This window comes from Doryrhamphus excisus, linkage group LG4, assembly GCF_037039965.1.
Source record: "Doryrhamphus excisus strain RoL-2023G ecotype Guam linkage group LG4, RoL_Dexc_Guam_v1.1, whole genome shotgun sequence".
NCBI classification, from domain to species: Eukaryota; Metazoa; Chordata; class Actinopteri; order Syngnathiformes; family Syngnathidae; genus Doryrhamphus; species Doryrhamphus excisus.
The window spans coordinates 2,239,930-2,259,918 of record NC_136360.1 but is presented as its reverse complement, the minus strand read 5'-3'; the positions used below and the strand labels follow the sequence as shown (position 1 = coordinate 2,259,918).

The 19,989-nt window shown below is 38.9% G+C and overlaps 1 protein-coding gene across 3 annotated transcripts; it reads right to left on the bottom strand.

The window, feature by feature from the left end:
• Positions 1–239: 239 nt before the first annotated feature.
• Positions 240–19,666, bottom strand: jak1 (Janus kinase 1). Of its 3 annotated transcripts, none has more exons than XM_058073795.2 (25): positions 19,342–19,666; positions 14,026–14,236; positions 13,433–13,556; positions 12,579–12,732; positions 11,573–11,736; positions 11,087–11,355; positions 10,674–10,789; positions 10,313–10,486; positions 10,025–10,182; positions 9,471–9,585; positions 9,166–9,364; positions 7,479–7,588; positions 6,893–7,039; positions 6,712–6,799; positions 6,483–6,610; positions 6,257–6,395; positions 5,514–5,665; positions 5,233–5,383; positions 4,782–4,870; positions 4,365–4,557; positions 3,383–3,507; positions 1,938–2,110; positions 1,721–1,838; positions 1,453–1,563; positions 240–406 (listed from the first exon to the last, which is right to left on the bottom strand). In XM_058073795.2, exons 1-25 carry the CDS (start codon positions 19,345–19,347, stop codon positions 287–289), a joined length of 3,534 nt encoding a protein of 1,177 aa, XP_057929778.2. In that variant the 5' UTR covers positions 19,348–19,666; the 3' UTR covers positions 240–286. The 3 variants fall into 3 exon arrangements, with proteins under 3 accessions (XP_057929778.2, XP_057929777.2, XP_057929779.2); XM_058073794.2 differs by lacking the exon at positions 19,342–19,666 and adding an exon at positions 17,214–17,277; XM_058073796.2 differs by lacking the exon at positions 19,342–19,666 and adding an exon at positions 16,341–16,777.
• Between the last annotated feature and the right edge of the window lie 323 nt (positions 19,667–19,989).

The window sequence follows — 19,989 nt, the reverse complement described above, 5'->3', positions numbered from 1 at the left end:
AGAAAAGACCGACACTGATTTAAAAAAATAACATTTAAAAATCCCCCACTGGTAAGATGGCCTCCTTTGCGTCATATAAAATAACATGATATAGATTATTGAACAGCATTGATTATCATATGGGCAAAGGGCATGCCGCATTATAAAGCATCCCCTAATAGTAAAAGTAAAATGTCAGCTTGAAGCCAGTAATGGTTAGTAGCGTGGCCGAGTGTCCCAGTATGATGATGATGATGATGATGATGATGATGATGAAGATGCTGATGCGTGTGCTCCACGTCACAGTTCAAAGGTCGTTTGGGGGGCTGTGCTGCTGCTGCATGGTGGTCAGTTCATGGATGAGCTGCTTGAAGGTGATTCTCTTCTCGTGGGCTTGCTCCCAACATTTGCGCATCAGGTCGTACAACTGTACGAGAAAAAAAAACAAAAACACACCTTTTAGTTAGTTTTCTTAGTGTTTAGTTACTTAGTATTTACTGACATAAAACTGACATTTTTTACCCCCCCCCCACACACCCCAAACCAAGCCAAATTCAAATCCTTAAAAAGACATGATGCATCCACTCCTCGACAGCAGGGGGAGCCCTGGTGCAAATCAAACCAGACTAAAGAATGGTTCTCAGCGTACACCTACTTCTATTTTTAAAAAAAGATTAAAAACACACCTTTTTAATCAGGCAACTAATTTAATTTTTAAACTTTTCTTATGTTTTTATATTTTTAGTCCTATTTTATGCTTTTAGTCTTTAGCTTTTAACTCCAGTGTTTCCTCAAGGGGGTTCCTCCACACTGGGGGCTGTGACGGGTCTGTTGAGGGGGTGCCATCCTTGGGTCCCTTCGACCCGGCCGGCTGGGGGTTCCTCCCTTTGATGTGGGGGTCCACCCGTCTGTCGGAGATGGCACGGTCTGCGGCTCCTCCCAGTGTGGACGGCCCCAAAGGTGTGTGTGGGTGTGTCTAGTATGGAGGGTGGGAGGGAGGGGCTTTCTTAGTAATTGTTTTTCCTTTTAATTGTGGTAATTGTTTTTAATTGTGTAAAGCACTTTGTGTTGCATGTCTTTGCAGGAAAAGTGCTATACAAATAAAGTTGATTTGATTTGATTCTATCTATGGCTGAATTGTGGTAATGGTCATGGTTGTATTTCATTTGAACATGCATCAGATTACAATTGAATGCATCCCATAATCTGTTCCCAGTTCCACATGTCCAAAAGGAGTAGGAAGAAGCAAAGCTTATTAAATCCTACCCCTCCATCTGGTACTTTTACAATCAGTAACTGTTACATTTGTTCACTTCCTGCTTTCCTAATATAGTTTTTTTTTGTCACGTACCGAGATACGAGGTGATATGACCATACATAATCTGTATTCACAGAGAAATTCTAGACAATGTTCTTCAATGCCAGAAATAATGTTTTTGGCGGTGGAGGGGGGGGGGCAAATGCATCTCTTACAGGTTCAGGACAGCCGTCAGGGCGTGGTAACCTCTTGCCCTCTGCCAAAGCGTTGACCAATCGAATGATGGTCATCTGACCCTGGGTGTGACCAATGATGCTGGAGAAGAGCTACGAGGTGATGAAAGTACAGTAATGTTAGCATCATAATGTCAGCATTGACTAAAAACACTAGTTCCAGTGGAACCCGCTTAAGTCGGGTCCATTGTGTTTTTACTTCTACATTCTAAATTTTAAAAAAAGCACATATTTAAGATGAAGTAGTGACCTGCATCGGGGTCTTGCAGGGATCACAGTAGGTGATAAGCTCGTACATGGTCACCCCGAAAGACCAGACGTCCGAGGCAAGGTAGAACTTGCAGAGAGTCAGGCACTCCGGCGCATACCTGAGTCGCACAAACACAGTGGCGCCATGACAAAGCGACACGTGAAATACTTGATTCGTTCTCTCAAGCTGACGTGTCGTCGATTGTGTAAAAGTTCACCAGAAAACAGGACTGAAGTGGTCATCCTTGACGGTGTAATAGACTTCATTGTCCTTGATGCTTTTGGTCAGGCCGAAGTCTCCGATCTTCACCGTGCTCTCGTTCTCCACCAGCACGTTTCGGGCAGCCAGGTCGCGGTGGATGTAATTCCGAGATCCCAGATAATCCATTCCCTGAACAGAAAGGACGATATAAGTTGGATGGGTGTGTTCCTTTCATGTTGAAATATTCCAAGCAAATCAAACCATGTGGAACCTCTGTCTTGTCATATTTCAATCATGCTTATTCATTCATTCATTCATTTTCTGCAGCTTTTCCTCACGAGGGTCGCGGGGGGTGCTGGAGCCTATCCCAGCTGTCTTCGGGCGTGAGGCGGGGCACAATCTGGGCTGGTCGCCAGCCAATCACAGGGCACATATAGACAAACAACCATTCACACTCACATTCATACCTATAGACAATTAACCTAGCATGTTTTTGGAATGTGGGAGGAAACCGGAGTACCCGGAGAAAACCCACGCATGCACGGGGAGAACATGCAAACTCCACACAGAGATGGCCGAGGGTGGAATTGAACCCTGGTCTGCGCGCTAACCACTAGACCGCCGTGCCGCCCAACATGCTTATCACTAACCCAAAAAAAAAAAACAAAACCAACAAACACAGTACTAACCAGATGATTTTGGACAGATTTTTCAAGGCACACTGATTATTGTGTTCTACTGCTATATAAACAAATTCATAAACCTCCTGTCTTTCATCAGCAAAAAAAAGCTTGTTTCTACCTTTATCCGTTCTTTAGTAATCAGCAGTAGAACATACTGTAAGGTAAGTTTCAGGAAAATATCAGTTTCCAACTAAAAAAAAAGAGAATCTATGAAAATAGAGTCTTTGGTATTGAAAGCGTTCAAAATATATCACATACTGAAATAATTAGGGGGCTGCACGGTGCCGAGTGGTTAGCACGCATGGCTAACAGCTAGGAGACCCGAGCTCAATTCCACTCTCGGCTATCTCTGTGTAGTGTTTGCATGTTCGCCCCGTGCATGTGTGGGTTTTCTCCGGGTACTCCGGTTTCCTCCCACATTCCAAAAACATGCTAGGTTAATTGGCGACTCCAAATTGTCCATAGGTATGAATGTGAGTGTGAATGGTTGTTTGTCTATATGTGCCCTGTGATTGGCAGGGTGTAAGCCCGCCTCCCGCCCGAAGACAGCTGGGATAGGCTTGAGAAAAAAGCGGTAGAAAATGAATGAATGAATGAATGAACAATAATATATGTTCATTCCACCACAGGATATATATATATTTTTTGTTTGCACCAGTATCATATCACATGTAAACAAGACCCAACCCTAGTAATATACCACAAACAAATGATGTCTGTTAGCCATTAAGATTAAGAATGAAGGAACATCAGGCCCAATGGTGGCATCGTTACCTACCCGACATATTTGTGTGGAATAGCTGAGCAGGGTGCTGAGACTGGTCTTGCTTTTGTTGGCATGCAGGTAATCCTTCAAACTACCCAGAGGGAGGTACTCCATGATCAGCTTAGTAGCCTGACCACCTGCTCAAACCCAAAACCAAGAGGGAGACTTAGGTCAGTGTTGAACAAGGTAACCATGTACAGTATGTACATGGAGGTAAAAATATGTTTTCCCCATCCTGATTTATTTTATTTTGTCACACATAAATGTTACAAATCAAATAAATGTAAATAATAATCAATGAATGGGGTTGTAATTCAGCCACATTGGAGGGTTTTCCAGCACAAAGCGTCTTTCTGAGGTCATTTCACAGCATCTCAAGGGGTTCAGGTCAGGACTTTGGACTAGTCTTTATTGTGTTTTTCTTCAGTCATTCTGAGTGGACTTGCTGGTGTGTTTTGGATCATTGTCCTGCTGCAGAACCCAAATTGGTTTCAGCATGAGGTCACAAGCTTGACGGCCGGATATTCTCCTTCAGGACAGCAGAATTCATGGTTCCATTTGTCACAGCAAGATCCTGAAGCAGCAAAACAGCTCCAGGCCGTCAGACTACCACCACCGCATTTTACTGTTGGTATTGATTTTTTTTCCTGAAATGTGGTATTACTTTTATGCCATATGTAATGGGACACACACCTTCCAAAACGTTCAAGTTTTGTTTCGTAAGACCACAGAGTATTTTCTCAAAGGTCTTGGGGATCATCAAGATGTTTTGGGGCAAAATAGAGACAAGCCTTAATGTTCTTTTTGTTCAGCAGTGTGTTTTTGTCTTGGAACATTTTTGCCCATTGTCTTTTTTATGGTGGAGTCATCAACACTGACCTTAGCATTTAGGTGTGACACAAAAATAAATAAAGTAATCAGGAAGGGGGCAAACACCATCGAAAAACATGAACACTTAATTATCAGCGTGCACACTTCCTATATGTTAGCTTACCTTCTTCCAGGCAGATGCCCTTGTACTTGACAATATTTTCATGGTAGAGTGCCTTCAGTATATCAATTTCACTAGAGAGGTTGCTGCCCTTCTCCTGTCCGTTCTCTGGCTTTAGTGACTTGACTGCCACTAATTCACCTGTTCGATCTCCCCGGGGATCGTAGCGACACAGCTCCACCTTCCCAAAGTGGCCCTTTAGGAAGATCATACATAAAATATTTCGCTATTGTCAACGTAAGGATAATTCAATATCACGGCAAACATCATAACTATAGTGTTCATGAAATATCTCTGATGTGTCAATCAAAAGTTACCTTTAATGCACTGGATCTTATTAGACTTATACTTCTAAAACACTTATTAACAAACTTTGGAATAAAATGATGTGCAAGGTGTAAATAGTGAAAGGATTTCAACCTGTCCCAGATCTCTGAAATGTTTCAGGAATCGCTTTTCAAACACAGTCGGGTCCACTTCAGGTGTTGGCTGTGGTCTGATAGCTGGGTCTATCAGAGGGAAAAAACACAATTTAGGTTAAAACATCTGAGACCTTTACAGTCTGCCGAGTTATGTATTTCTCTATCATTAGTTTTATTTATATTATTTATATTTTCATAGTTAGAGCAAAGAATGAAGTGGATTTTTCTGAATTTCTTATTTTTGTATTTCGTTAAATTTAGCAAATAATATGCTTGAAAATGCTTAATTTAGATTATTATTATTATTATTATTTCCTGACTTTTTGGATTATTTGCAGTTGTTTATTTTCTTTAGTTCAAAGTGGTGGTTATTAATAACTAGTAGTTTTTTGCTTTTGTTGTTTTACCTACAGGTTCACATAAAACGCATATGATCCTTATACTCTTACTTTTTTCCTCCAATTTGTCAATGTCTCTGACAATAGCCCTGAAAAAAGGTCTCTTCTTTGGGTCATAGTTCATGCAGTGGATCATCAGTTCAGCCAACTCTCTGTAGTCCGGGGTAGCCAGCTGGCACTCAGTTTCATAAAACCTCTCCTTCTGCTCAACACAAAACACATGAGACTACAATGAGGTGGTGAAAACAGATGAGGTGACAATGGAGGTGAGATCATTGCAGTGAAGGATGGGAGATTAAGGAGAGACATCCGATTGTAGACTGTCACCTTACCTCTGTGAGCTTCTTTTCCATGAGGGGGACCTCTCCATCATAACAGATCTCCCACAGAGTGGTCCCAAAGCCCCACTTGTCAGCTGCAACACTCAGAGAAGACACACTCTTCACACACTCCGGAGCAATCCAGGGGATGCGATGCACACACTCTGCAGAGCAAAATAACCATCTTCAATATTGCACAAATACATATGGGTAAGAAAAAGGGTGTTCTGAACCATACAAGAAGACTTCTAATGGTGGACAGACCTACATTACAACTTTGGCATCACTACAAACAATGAAAAATTATCTTTCATTGGCTTCCACATCCACCATCTGTGGATGTGACGAAGGGGAGAAAGGGAGCACAGAAACCGTGTGAGATGGAGTAGGAGTAGGAAAGAACCTAATTGAGTGCATGCAACAGTGGCTCAAGAGAGTGATATGATTGCTGGGAAAAAGAAAAAGAGCACTCTCAAGGCACATCTAATGCAATGCGTTCAGTCAAATCTACATTTGAGGACTCTCAAGGTACAAGGAGGAAATGGCAAGGGTGTGTGCCAGGGTTTATTCACACAGAGCCAAATACAGACATTCAACTGCAGCGGTAAAATATGAAAGCAAAACTACTGTGGACTAGACAGTGCATGCATGCAGAAAGAAATACCTATTGGTTCTCTATTTGGAATTACTTTAGGTTTCATATGTGTAACTGAAAGTGAGTGTCTGTGTGTGTGTCTGTGTGTGTGTATACGCACCCTCTCTCGTGAGTACTGTGATTGGTATTCCTGGGTCACTGAGCTTGATGAAGGGACCTCCTTCATCAGCATCCAGTCCATCTCTCGCCAGCAGGATGTTCTTAGCACACACAAAACCGTGGATCAACTTTTTGTCCTCCTGCAAGATAAAAACATATATATGATCAGAAAAAATATTTTCACACTTCTGTTGAGATTTCCTTTAAATCAAGTGTGTCTTTCTTACCAAGTAGCTAAGCGCTGAAGCCAGCTGCTTTGCCACCTGGAACTTCCAAGATGTACTGAGTTGACATTTCTGTCTCCTCATAAACAGATCCAGCGGTCCTTGTTCGACATACTCTTCCACAATGATATCTGATACGCCACAAAAAATGTCAAATGATGTGAAATATAGACACGCGGTATACATCACACAGGTACATGCATTATTGATAAGGGTCTTAATGTGCACTTACTCTCCAGATGGCGGACACACACTCCATACAGGAGCACTATGTGCTTATGGGAGACTTGTCGCATCATACTTGCTGTTTCAAAAAAGGCCTACCAAACAAGATGGTATACATTTGTATTTTGTGGATGGTATTTCACGCTAGATGTAGAAGAAGGTGTTTTGAATGTGTAAACCAATCTCACCAGGGAAATGTCTCTGTGTCCTGAACCAAGCACTTTAAGCACCACCTTAAACTCTTGGAAGGAACCATAACCGGCATCGTCATCGCTTTTCACCCTCAGCGTGCCAGAGAAGATGTTAGTTCTTGTTCCGAGTCCGAGGTGCTCCTCCTAGTGGACAGCGTGGAGACCAGAGTATTGGCTGTTAGCAAATACTGCAACGTCACTGGAGTCAGTCTGTGGACGTGGCAATTTTGGCCGGAACACAAAAGTTAAAAAGGGCAGGCAAGGGACTTTCATTTTTTTTTCCCCAAAACCTGTTAGGGAACTTCTGGCTTATGCAGTCTATCCGGTCTCCGAACCCGCAGCTTGGAGAAGCGCCTTCTCTCGCCTCCTAGCCCGTAGTGCAAGCCTGGCGGCTAGACTAAAGTCTACACCATTACTCAGATTCCATTTTTATCAATAACTTGCATTTTGTCGCGTTAGTAACGCAACCCACATTATTACGTATAATTAATAATAATAATAGTAATAATAATTACGTATTACATATAATAATGATTTGATGGGAGACAGAACTTACACAGAAACAAAAATTAATTAAGCGTACCTGTTCAATTTCCTCCTTGTGAATGCGATGGATAATGACCTGACTGTCCTGCATGGGTGTCTGAGGGACAGGTGCTCTATCGTTAGTGACCACCAGCAGGTTAGAAATCTCTGCAAAACATACATACATACATACATACATAATGAAGATTACCATAAAAGTGTTTGGTTGTATTTACACACCACTATGTAGCAATGTTAGACTTTCATTTTTATTATGATAGCTGCAGTTTATAGTGACTGTCAATCTCAAGGTCATGTTATTGTTGAACATCATAAGCAAGGCCTTTCGCAGCTGTCATTGGACGCAGTAAGACGATGCAGTGGGCATCCGTCATGACTAAAGGCCCTCATCTGTGTGGCAATGAATTTTTTAATGAACATTTTATTTCTATTTTAGTGGGTTTTTTAGCTATGGTCTTAAACATTTGATCAGCTGATGAGCAAACTATTTTGGTTCAACGGTGGTTTGCAATAAATTGCTTCTTCAATTTTTTTTCATCTCACTCCCATTTCTTCTTTTTGGATTTTGAAGCTCTACTTAGATGTTCCTTAAGATCCAACAGTGCAAAATGTAAATTCTTACAATTTTTCAACTGGTCTTACAATTTCAATCATCTTGTCAAACTTCACTGTACATAAGGTTATTGTCAGCATCGGTATTGTGTATGTGTCTGTGTGTGTTTGGGTGTGATGTTTAGACAAAAACCACACACACAATGTGGTTTTTGGAGGAAGACAATGCACAGGATCAGCCTTCCTTCCTTCAGCTCTCATGCACACTCCTAAGCTAACCTGCAGTCAAAACTACCAGGGCCCATTATTCAACCATAACAGTAATATAAAACCATAATAGCACCAAACTATAGATTGTTTAAAAAAAAAAAGGAAAGTTAAAGGTTTAACCTCAGAAAATGATTGTACAGTAGAAGACATCTATTACTAAAAAAATATATCTGATTACTCTTTATATTGATAATAATTGTGGAGCATTTCTTTCATATTTAAATAAAATGTTTCCATTAAACTTATTATTATTATGATTATTGGTTGGCTCGGGGTAAAAAAAAATCCTATGAAAGGCTTAAACAATAAACTGTTGGAAAGAAGACGTCCAATATTTACACTGTAGCTCAAAACACCAAACCTGCAACACTTAAGAAAATCAATTTAAATTACAACTGTACAGAGTCTCTTTCTGTGAAGTAAACAAAAGAGTTATAGTTTGACTCCGGAAACCCACATCTACAACTCTCTTCCTCTCTGATACCGATGTGTGCATGTAAAAATGAGACGTGCCTGTGCACAAGTGGTGGGCCTGTTTATGGCACTATTTGTGTAACCACCCTGAATCTTGCAACACTGATGTACTAACTCCACCGTCACGCCTGTGTGATGTGAATAAAGGCATAAACATTCAACATTCAACTAATTATCCGTAGTTGCTAAGATTTGCAGAAGAGGTAGGATAGAATAATTTGCTTCTTCTTACTTTTCCTGTTCATTAACTTGTTAAGCACTACCTCGGTCAGTTTTATCATAATGCAGCGTTTACAATGAGACAAGGTGTTAATGAACTGTAACATTCTGACACGCCATAAGGTTATATTGCTACTGCAGCACAGCACTGCTTCCCCAAAGCATCACATCACATTACACTACTACTACTTACACTTTCAAAGTCTTACCTCGAGGTTGAGGCGGGCAGCAGCGGAGCAGATGGAACTGAAGATTATCAGAGCGAAGGCTCTGGCCCTCCAGGTACTCCAAGAGCTCCCTGAGAGTGGGTCTGACAATTTCTGTGCCGTGCAGTCGAAACTCATCTGGAGTCACTTCAATTTGGAAGTTTTTATACTGTCGCACAGGACGGGATTCCTTGAGGTCAATCTAGAGAACAAGGATTAGTTAAACAGTAAGACCGTAGTCAACAAGTTTTGGAAATAAGGCCTCTAAACAAAGCAATGAGGATGATGAGTGCAAACAGTGCAACTACCTCATTGCAGACCACAGTGATGATGATGTACTGGTACTCAGTGCAGCTCCAGCGGAGAATGTACATGCCTTCCTCATTACCCTCCTGACGCAGCTTTTGCATGGCATACTCCGTACTTAGGAGGGGAACAAACACAGTCAATTCAATTAAAAATTAAATGAAATGATGGTAGAAGGTGTGATCTGAATACTATACTTAAATATAAGTGACAAAATAAGACATTGGCTTTCCTCGTAATCCTGGTGCCTAAAATAGTGTGGCAGTGGCATGATCAACTTAATATAATAATACATAATAATGAAAATGTATTACTGCAAGAATTAAACATTCATTAATTAATAATTAATAATTCAGTCTCATCAGGCATTGCTAGTTGTGCAACAACTAATTAGCAGCTCCTGCACAACTACTCATATGGCTAGAAATATATATTTTTTTAGAAATATTTATTTATGCAAATGTGTCTTGTACATGCAGACTTTAAGACGAGAAGGTTGAGTTAAGTTAAATAAATAAAACAGCTAATGCTAGTCACAAAAACTAATAATACAAACCAGATAGGACCGTGACAGCCATAGTTGATGTTGTGGACCACTGAAGATGGAGCCACCTCTTTGCACAGGTAGTGGTGAGCATCCACGGTCAGCCTGAAGTATCCGTCCACAAGAGCGGCAAAAGAAAGCGCCTCAGTCCGAGATTTCATCTTCAACTCCTGAAAAGACAAGAGGTGTCAGTAAAGCTAGGTAATACTGAATAGGCATGACCATTGATGTGAGCAAACATACAGTCTTTACACTGGTCCCAAAATGGACAACAATGTTCTGATTAGTCGTTAATCTCACCATTTTCTTGTGATCCTGTCTGTGAATTGTGACTATTTCCTCTTTGATGGCAGCGTGCATGATCTCGTGAAAGTCACAGAACCTTTCCCAGCCTTCATCAGCCTCTTTTTTTAACAGTTTTCTGTCCAGCTTGTTCTTCTTTGACTTGCCCTTGTCTTTGGAAATCACCGGCGTCTATTTCAATAGAGACATGGGTTATGTTGAATAATAGGTACATCAGCCAAGCAAATACTCTCATGTGAACATACAAGCAGTTCAAAAGCACATATACACGCTACTATGCTGTCTGTTATTGCTATACATTATTCTACTGGGACTAAATGTACTAAAAAAGTGCAGGAAAGATAACACTTTTACTTACTGTGAAAGGCTTCTTCCTCCAGGAAATGCCTGTTGTACCAGTCACTCTGACTTGAATGTCACACCATGTATCCATGCTCTGATTTGGGCTCTGTCCTTGCATCTGGTTGTAGTATGCTGTAAACATCATCGGATAACACAAGAAACTTTGTTATTATATGTTGTGCTGAAAATGCCAATCAAATTTCAGTTAATGAATGAAAAAATACAGTACCACCAAATAGAGCCAATTTAAGATTAGCTAAACTACACTACATATTCCAATTAGTAGCAATTATAATTAATGCATTCTTCTTCTGTAGTAATAAAAACATGTTTTATTCCTATTACTATATAATTACATTGTTGTATCTTAAGATGCAGTATCCTTCAATTGCACCATGATTTCCAAGAACGACATATCAGGAGTCGTACCGAAGTTACTTCCATTGGCGACATCCACTTCCCTTGTGACACTGAGACAAACGGGCTCCACGAGCTCACTACCCAGGCCACTGGTCAACCCCTCCAGAGTTGCCAGGTACTTAATCTTCAGATCGTAAAGTTTGATGTTGCTGCCCTTGACTGTTCGGTTGTTGAATTCGTTGAGGAATTTCTTGAAGACGTTGTTGATGCGGATGCGGGTCAGTATGTTGCGCTGCTTTATATTACTGTTCAGCGCCTCTGGGATGAAACTTTTGTAGCTGATGGGACAAAACAGACAGAAAGATTATTACTTAAACCTCCTTAATGCATATGCTATTCCTTTGTCACTTGTCTGTACAGCTTAAAAACAGCACATGTGTAACTAGCTTGTTTCTTATGGGAAGTTTTGTTTAGAAATATGAACATTTCAACCTCTGAGCTTGCACTGAATATAGAAAAACAAAGCCCAAGTCAGGTATTGGAGAACTTTCTTACTTGGTTTCTTGTGAAGCCATGGACAGGGGCATATCGTTGCTCATTGCATGGTGTGTGATGGCTAGCACAGCCATTCCCAAACACTCGTTTTCTGTCTCATGCTGATCTGCCTCTGACTGACAGGCCCGCAGGGGCACCATACCTGTCTGAAAATCATGTTGTCCCTGACAAGAAACATCAAAAAATGTAAAATGAGTCAAGTTTAGGAGAGGAAGGCACTCTTTTTTTTTTTTTAAAACAAGGTGCGTATCTAAAGGATTATATTGATAAAACTTCAGCAACCACATAAACCATGCTGGCTCGCTTCTCCCACAGAGCTTGACATGAACTTCAATAACATTCTTCCCTTGCAGGCCGCAAAGCTGTAATCGGTCAGATTTTTTGGGGGGGTTAATCATTTCTGGTATGTAGGCGTTTGTTTGTTTTTCCCTCTGCCAAAGTGCCATTTTTAAATACGCCCGATAAAAGTAACTGATGTTCCAGCTCCAGCTATGATTTGAATGTTGCTTCAGTTGCCATTGCTCACTATTACTACACAGGTAGCTAGTCAACAAGAGCTGTGATTGCTCATAATGAAGCCTTTCCATTCATCAGTCCCCTGATTTAGCATTTATGCACTTCAGTTTTACTTGAACTGTTGACATACTCTATCATGTAGATTTGCCAGATTGCAACATCACCATCTGCCAGGGATGGATTGGGACAAAAATTTGGCCACCTCGCTTGTCCTCAAGGGGGTATGATGTGGCTACTGAATGAAACCAGAGTACCCAATGAAAATTCAAGCATGGAGGAGGAAAACATGCAAATTACCCAAATGAAAATTCGAAACCCAGATTTTCCCAATATCCTGACTGTAGGGCCAACAAACCATTGTAAACACACATGCCGTTAGAAATGCCACGACACTGAACAATATCCCTTTTTATTCTGGAGCCTTGAATAAATAAATGGGAGGCTTGTACACAAGCAATTCAAAAGTCAGTCAAATGTGCCCCTTACATACCTGGTAAAACAGGTAGTTAAGAGATGCAGCATCCAGAAGTGGTGTTCCTTCAGGTGTTTTTTGCTGCTTAAGGCTTCCTTTTAGTTTACTGATGCAGTGTCTCCAAACTGGAGACTCACCTTCAGTGGTGCCATGCCAATTTCGGAAATAAAACCTGAGAAATAAGTCGTATTTATAAACACATTACAAACATTGGTCAATACTGACTACATTTTTGCTTGACAGTTAAACACATTTACAAATCGTACCTTTCAATTCATGTCAGTGTTTAGCTGCAGTTCAATGAAACACATTTTTGAACTACATGTATGCATCATTACTCCTTAGTCATTAATTTTAAAGTTGAGGCTGCATGAATGAATACGTATATGTTAAAGTATTTTGTAAAGGCAACTGAACATTTCCTCTACAATTAAGAACATTTTTATAAAGGTGACACCTTCACCCTGAAACAGATTCATTATAGTTCCATTATTTCCTGTGGGATTTTTTAATCCAATAGGTCAATGAAATTGGAGAACCGCCAGCACCCCAAACCAATTGTTCCGCTATACTTCAATGGAAAAAAAAAAGTATGATTTGACATATACAGTCATGGAAAAAAATGATCAGACTACCCATTTTTCTTCAGTTTCTTGTTCAGGTACCTTTGTTTTGACAAATACAACAATGACAACAAATGAGAAACAGGTCAAAAGAGCTACAATTATTATTAAAATTAAAATTGATGAATAAACTGAAGAAACACATGTGGTCTAATCATTTTCTTCCGTGACTGTGTATGGACTCAAAGAGGAATTACTTCAGTAAAAATAATAAACTACAATATTTCAATGAAGATAAGGCAAACTTACCTCATACGATAGTGTAACTTAATACTGGTCTCATCTGTGATCTTGAACTCATAGTTAGGGGGGCACCACACGCCTGTCGTCTCATTGTAGAGGGCAAATAGATTATGGCACAAAGGAGAAATTGCTGACGACAAGAAAGGAGAGCATTTTTAGTATACAAATCCCATTTATTGCATTTCATTTTTTTCAAACAAACATTATGACACAATTTACCTTAAGCATTTTAAATAATTATAGTGCCCGGTGTAGTGGTGTACAGTTGTCTCTTAGAGATTAATAAAGTATCTATCTACTGTATGGGTATGTTTCTATACAAAGTTTAAACTTGTTCATAACACCACTAATGGTGAGGTGGTTAGCAGGAATGTAAAAATGTCATAATATACAAATTAGATGAGTGAATTTATTCACATCAAAAACTTTGGGTCATACTGATAATTTTTCTCCTTTACAGTATCCCTTTATTTTCAAGCGTCAACCTTTTGAAATAGTAATATGAAAACTGAATATTTTATTTTTAAACTGTGGTTCCAAAAGGGTTAAAACCAAATCAATGACATGGTCTGTTTTCCAACTAAGCAATCATTACTCACAGCATTTCTTTGCAGCCTCCACGCAAAGCTCCTCTGCAGTATAGCAACCTTTGAAGAACTCCAGTTGATGCACGTCTTGTAAGTAGAAGTGGATCTCCAAGCCCAAAGACGATGAAGGAGAAGAGGTGAGTTGAGCCCTTCTGTTGAATCTCCTCATTTTCCCACAGAGAAGCCTGCTCCACTCCATCACCACAGAGATGGCATGCAGACACTACATTGGGGAATGACATAACAGGTCAAATTACAATGGCTTCATCCTCAAAACATTTGCCTTAAAATCCATAGAAACGTCCCCAACAGGTTTTGACACACAGTGAGGGAAAAATGGGACTGCTACATTTGCAACTTGAACTTATTATGAAGTAGAAAAGTTGCAAACGCATTTGCATCTGAGCTGCTCAACACAAAGTTGAAGTGACAATTAGTCAACGTCTAAAATAAGAATGTCATATTCCATCCATAAAGTGCAAATCACAAAATGTTGGTATTTGGGTCATATTGATTTGATTCGTCTAAGGCAGGTGTGTCCAAAGTGCGGCCTGGAAGCCATTTATGGACTGCAACAGTTTTTTTTTTATTGGCCCTTGGCACAAATAAACACTGTATAATTTAACAAGATTTTTTTAATATATGTATGAAAAGATAAAGCCATAATTTTAAAATGATAATGTTGCAATATTATGAGAAACAAACAAAACAAATTAAAATTGTCATTTCTGGACATTTGCTTGGGGAAAAAGTTACAATATTATGGAATTATGCGAATAAGGTCAATACAGAATAAGAATACAGTCATAATATTTACAAAAACAAAGTTGAAATACTCCAGAAATGGTAAAAGCTGCTGTAATTATATGAGAATAAAGTCAAAATATTAAGAGGGAAAAAAAAGCTGTAGTTTACTAATAAAACACTTGCAATTTTACAAGAATGAACCTGTAATATTATGAGGGAAAATTTTAATTTTAGCAGCACTGAACTGGAATATTAAATGAAAATATATGACATCATAATGTCGAAACAAACTAAACTAAATAAAGTTGTAATTTTTGAAAGATTAGGTTGGTGAAAAGTTATATTATCATGGGAATTAAATCATAATATTACAAGAAGAAAATTTTATTAAAAGATTATTCAAATAAAAAGTTGAAATACTTATTTTTAAAAAACATGGAAATAAAATAGCAAACAGCAGGTTCATACTAAGATGTTTTTTCACCTATATCACAAAGCTGAGATTTCCCAGCATGCTTTGCTGTAGTTCCAACGATCACTTTTGACAGCTTTATCCCTCTTTAAGGTGTTATTTTGTACAAGGGAGTGATTTAGGAGTAATTTGTGTCATTTTGGTCACAGCAATTTGGTGCTTTCATAAAGTAAAACATAACAATAGGAACAAAAATAATACAAAAATTGCATCCAGCGAAGTCCTAATTTGGTTGTACATCTGGACAACTGTGACAACCACAACTCACAATCTTCATTGCATATTGACAAGCACTCTGAACTCTGCTGAAAGTGTGAAAATCCAACATTTGTTGATCTCTCAGCAAATCTGTTATATACATATTGTAATAATAACATATTGTCCGGCTAGTCCAATGTGGTAGGTAGCAAATCCTCACCTCAAATGACATGAAATTATTCCAATTTCATGTGATGACTGCTATTAAAATATACCATTTGAAAACATTACCCTTTCCATTTCAACGATGTGATTGGTTGTAACATACAGTATAATTTAAAAAACATATTGTATGATATATGATATTGGGAATTAAATTGAGTAAAGCTGAATCCATGTAATATATTTTGCACAAAAGCAAACAGCAAATGATCCAAAATAGAAAAATAACTTTAAAGTAAAATATTTCTACTTTTCGTCATAGGAAAATGATGAACTGTGTCCAAGAAATGAATATTTACGTTAACACATTTAAAGTTGCAGTATCACACTATTGTAAGAGATGATTTATCATTAAAAGGGCCGCATCATGTTCTGCAACAGTTTGTTATGTATATTGCTATTATTTACGATAATCTAGAGTCAAATTCAACACCAGGGCTTCATCTTCCTGTCTAGTCATGGAGCTGAATACACATAAAACACATATACAAGGAGGTGAACCGCTAGCTTAGTCGACATTAGTTAGCCTATTCTATTAGCCAGGTTGTCACCGAGTAAGGCCAAAAAAACCACACACACACTCAATAAACAACACTTAGGGAAGAAAATGGAAACAATGTGTGTGTACGTAAGAAGCCAGAAAGAGATATTAATCATTTTCGAATAAAATGTTGCGTCTTTTACTCACCTAGCAAGCTGACAGACAGCTGGCAGGTTACTTCCGTTTCGTTTAGTACATTTGACGCCCCGTCTAAGTTGAAGCTGCTCTCCTACAACTGTTATTAAAATCGCTCATCTAAAAAATGGTGAGGGAAAAAACACCTAATGCTGCCCAGTTTCGAGTTTCTTGAGGGGATTATTTGTGAAGTTTCGAAGACACAATCACTCGGCTCTGCTAAGACTTCCTGACAAGTCACGTCCCCTTTCCTGAAAACTACGCAGCAACAGTGGCAGCAGCACGAATGCTGATTGGCTCGTTGGGCCATCGTTCAGAATGACGTCACAAGCTCCGCTTACAATAGACATTTAACATACCGTACCTTCAATTGCAAGTAAAGCAAACAGTATTTGTTGTATGGAAAAATCACATGGTAGAACTACCATGTTTTACGGTAGCATCATGAACATTTACACAGTATTATGAGAGCCTACGAGAGTTTTGATTGGTACTGTATATGATTATTATATTGTATTTATGTAGGTCTTGAATGTGAGGTTAGGGTGAGACAATTGGGTTGTCCATCATGAGTCTGTGGGGACTTCCTCAGTAATTCTGTCATGTGTGACTAATAAGCAGTAATTTTGTCCTTTGGTTAAAGTATTATTTTTATTAAAATCATCAGAGTTACGACAATACATACACCAATTTTAATTATGTAGGGATACATAGATTAAAAGTGACACCAATACATGTGTGCTGAGTAAGTTATTGTATAAGACATCTTAATAATGTTGTCATGTAACATTACATCATGCACTGATATAATCACATAGGGAAATCGATGTAAAAGCACAACCAACTGAAGTTGCAAATGAGTAGTTTTCCTGAACATATACTCACATTTCTCCACATGTTGGACCACTAGCTGAACACACTTTCATCCGCTGTGTCAAGTTGGCAGCCATCCTTCAGTTATCACAGTACTGTACCTTCGATGGGGACAGCATCAGCACTGTGATAACTGAACCAGGGCAGCCTGTCAGTCAGTTTTTGCAGTTGACAAGCGTCATCCAACTATCATCCGTAAGGTGTTGATTTTCAGGTGTGCCAACACGAGCGTAGGGGTATACAATATATAATTCATATACACAGATTCAAATACATTATTGTTTCACATTTCTGACATTGACAAAAGTTAATAATAAAGGAATCCTAACTTTACATTCCCTCATCCAGATGTAAAAGCAAATATTTTTTTCAAGCCCCCAGAGGATTTTACTAAATAAAGTGAAACAACTTTAAATTACAGGTGCATCTCAATAAATTAGAATACCATGCAATAAGATATTTGATTTCAGGAGTTCAATTCAGAATAATTAAAGTTTTGCAGTTAATTTGTTGACTAGGGCGCAAACCCAAGGTTCACTGTATGTTTGTTTTTTTTAAGATTTATGGTCTTTATGAAGTGTAAGCTGTAATCATGAAAAGAAATTACAAAATCTTACAGAAAGGTATATTAAAATGTGAACAAAAACAATCAAATCATGATGTACTGCAGTGGTGTCCAAAGTGCGGCCTGGGGCCCATTTGCAGTCAAGGACCCATTTTTTAAATAAAGCAAAAAGACACAATGTAAAGAGAAATGCTGAAATGACAATACTAATAACAACACAAATCTTTGTATTTAAAAAATACAAATTTACAAAACAAAATATATATTTTATTGATCCTTTGCAGGTAATTACTTTATTTACATACATACAGTACAGTATGAGAATAAATAAAATAAAATGTAAGTGAAAAAGAAAAATGTAAATAAAAGGCAGTAAAAAAAAACATAGCCTTTATGTACATTATGTATAATCAATACTCGTGCAATCAGTATATACTGTATATTGTAATTTACATACATACACACAATCCAGACTAAAAATACATGTACAGTTGTAAACAGCTAAATCCTAACTTGGCCTTTTGTTCATGTGTGTTAAACAGTGATGGTTGTGGGTATACAGTATATGAATGTATGTAAAATGATCTACTGCATTCTTTGATTGTATGTGGCCAGACCAGACAGTACAAACATGTATTGCTACAATTGCTCAGGACCCCATTAAAATGTTATTTTGAGCACAACCATAATAAGAAGCAAATCCGTTTCATCACCCTGAACGCTAAACATGCTAAAATTCCTGCGAGGGATAAGCTTTCTTCATTGTGTTTACAAATATTTCCAAATTCTCTCGACCAACATCCATGTTTCTTGCTAGGCCTGTTTCATTATTCATAGCCGTTGGAAAGGCCGAGTGACGTCAGACTTGTTATGAGTCTCCACATAGGCCCCGCCCCCTCTTTGGTGACGTAGATCTCCGACGTGGCGGCTCCCGCCTCCTCTTCGGTCCCACCCTCTGGACTTCATGTAAACAACTCCATTAACCCCGCAGCTCGACAATGTCTACGCGTGGTGTGTAAAAAGGCAAAAATAACACGGCCATGACGCTATCACAGCACATCTGCTGACCTCATTAAGTTATTCATTTCTTTGTTATTATTTTTTAAAAAAAGCGCAGTGACGTTCAAACATAACAGCGTCCGCCAAACGTGCAGTGTTTTGATATCTTGATAAAAGGTAAAGCTTCCATAGGTTAGGAGTTTAGCATACAAGCTAGCTACACATAAATGCCGTCGCTCTCTAGTAACAACAGTGACGACGATGAGCATGGAGCGTGTTGCACTTCTAAACAATAAAAGTCAATAAAATAACCACGCCGCTATTTACGACGTTACATAATGTTTACGTACGCGTGTTTAAAATGTGTATCAGCACGCATTTTCAAAAGCAAAAAAAGTGCAACATTGATACGGAATAGTGTACAGGCTAACGTTAACGCCCAGTGTTGTGCACACACACCCCTTTCTGGGTTAAAAAAAAAACACCCAAACAAGACACAAGATCCTAATATCAACATGTAATTTTTTACAAGCACTTACGACGTATTTAGATAAAAGTATCATTTAGCTCACTTACCTGCATTCCGCTCGTTCAGAGCCCCCTTGTTTACATGAATATTTTTAATGACGCAGCAAGAGCACACCGAGCAACGTGATTGTCGCCATTTTTTGTTGTTATTGAATTCTCCAATGCCATGTGACAAGAGGATCTTGATTTAAAAAAATAGTCTTCCGAGTACGAAAAGAAAAAAAAAACATATATATGAAAAAGATTCAAATTAGCCTGAAGCACGTTGATCCTCCGACTTGTTATAGATTAGTCTGGTTACTGACTAGAAGGCGTGCGCAATGTTTGACAGCTCAGGGACGGAGCTTCCTTGCAACAAGTCCCACATCACTCCTGTGTGCAATGCACGAATGACAGAGACTCATGTGCCTTTCTGTATCTGTTGCCAGCTAATTAGATATCATCTGACAAAATAAAGCTCTAATCTGACAGAAATTCTGTCAACAAGTGGCAAGTTTACCAACATCCGGTATGCATTTCAATTAAAATGTTATTTTAATTAATTGTATCTCTTGTAACAATGTCCAATTGCTTGTATTTCACTATTCATTCATTCATTCATTTTCTACCGCTTTTCCTCACAAGGGTCGCGGGGGGGTTGCTGGAGCCTATCCCAGCTGTCTTTGGGCGAGAGGCGGGGTAAACCCTGGACTGGTC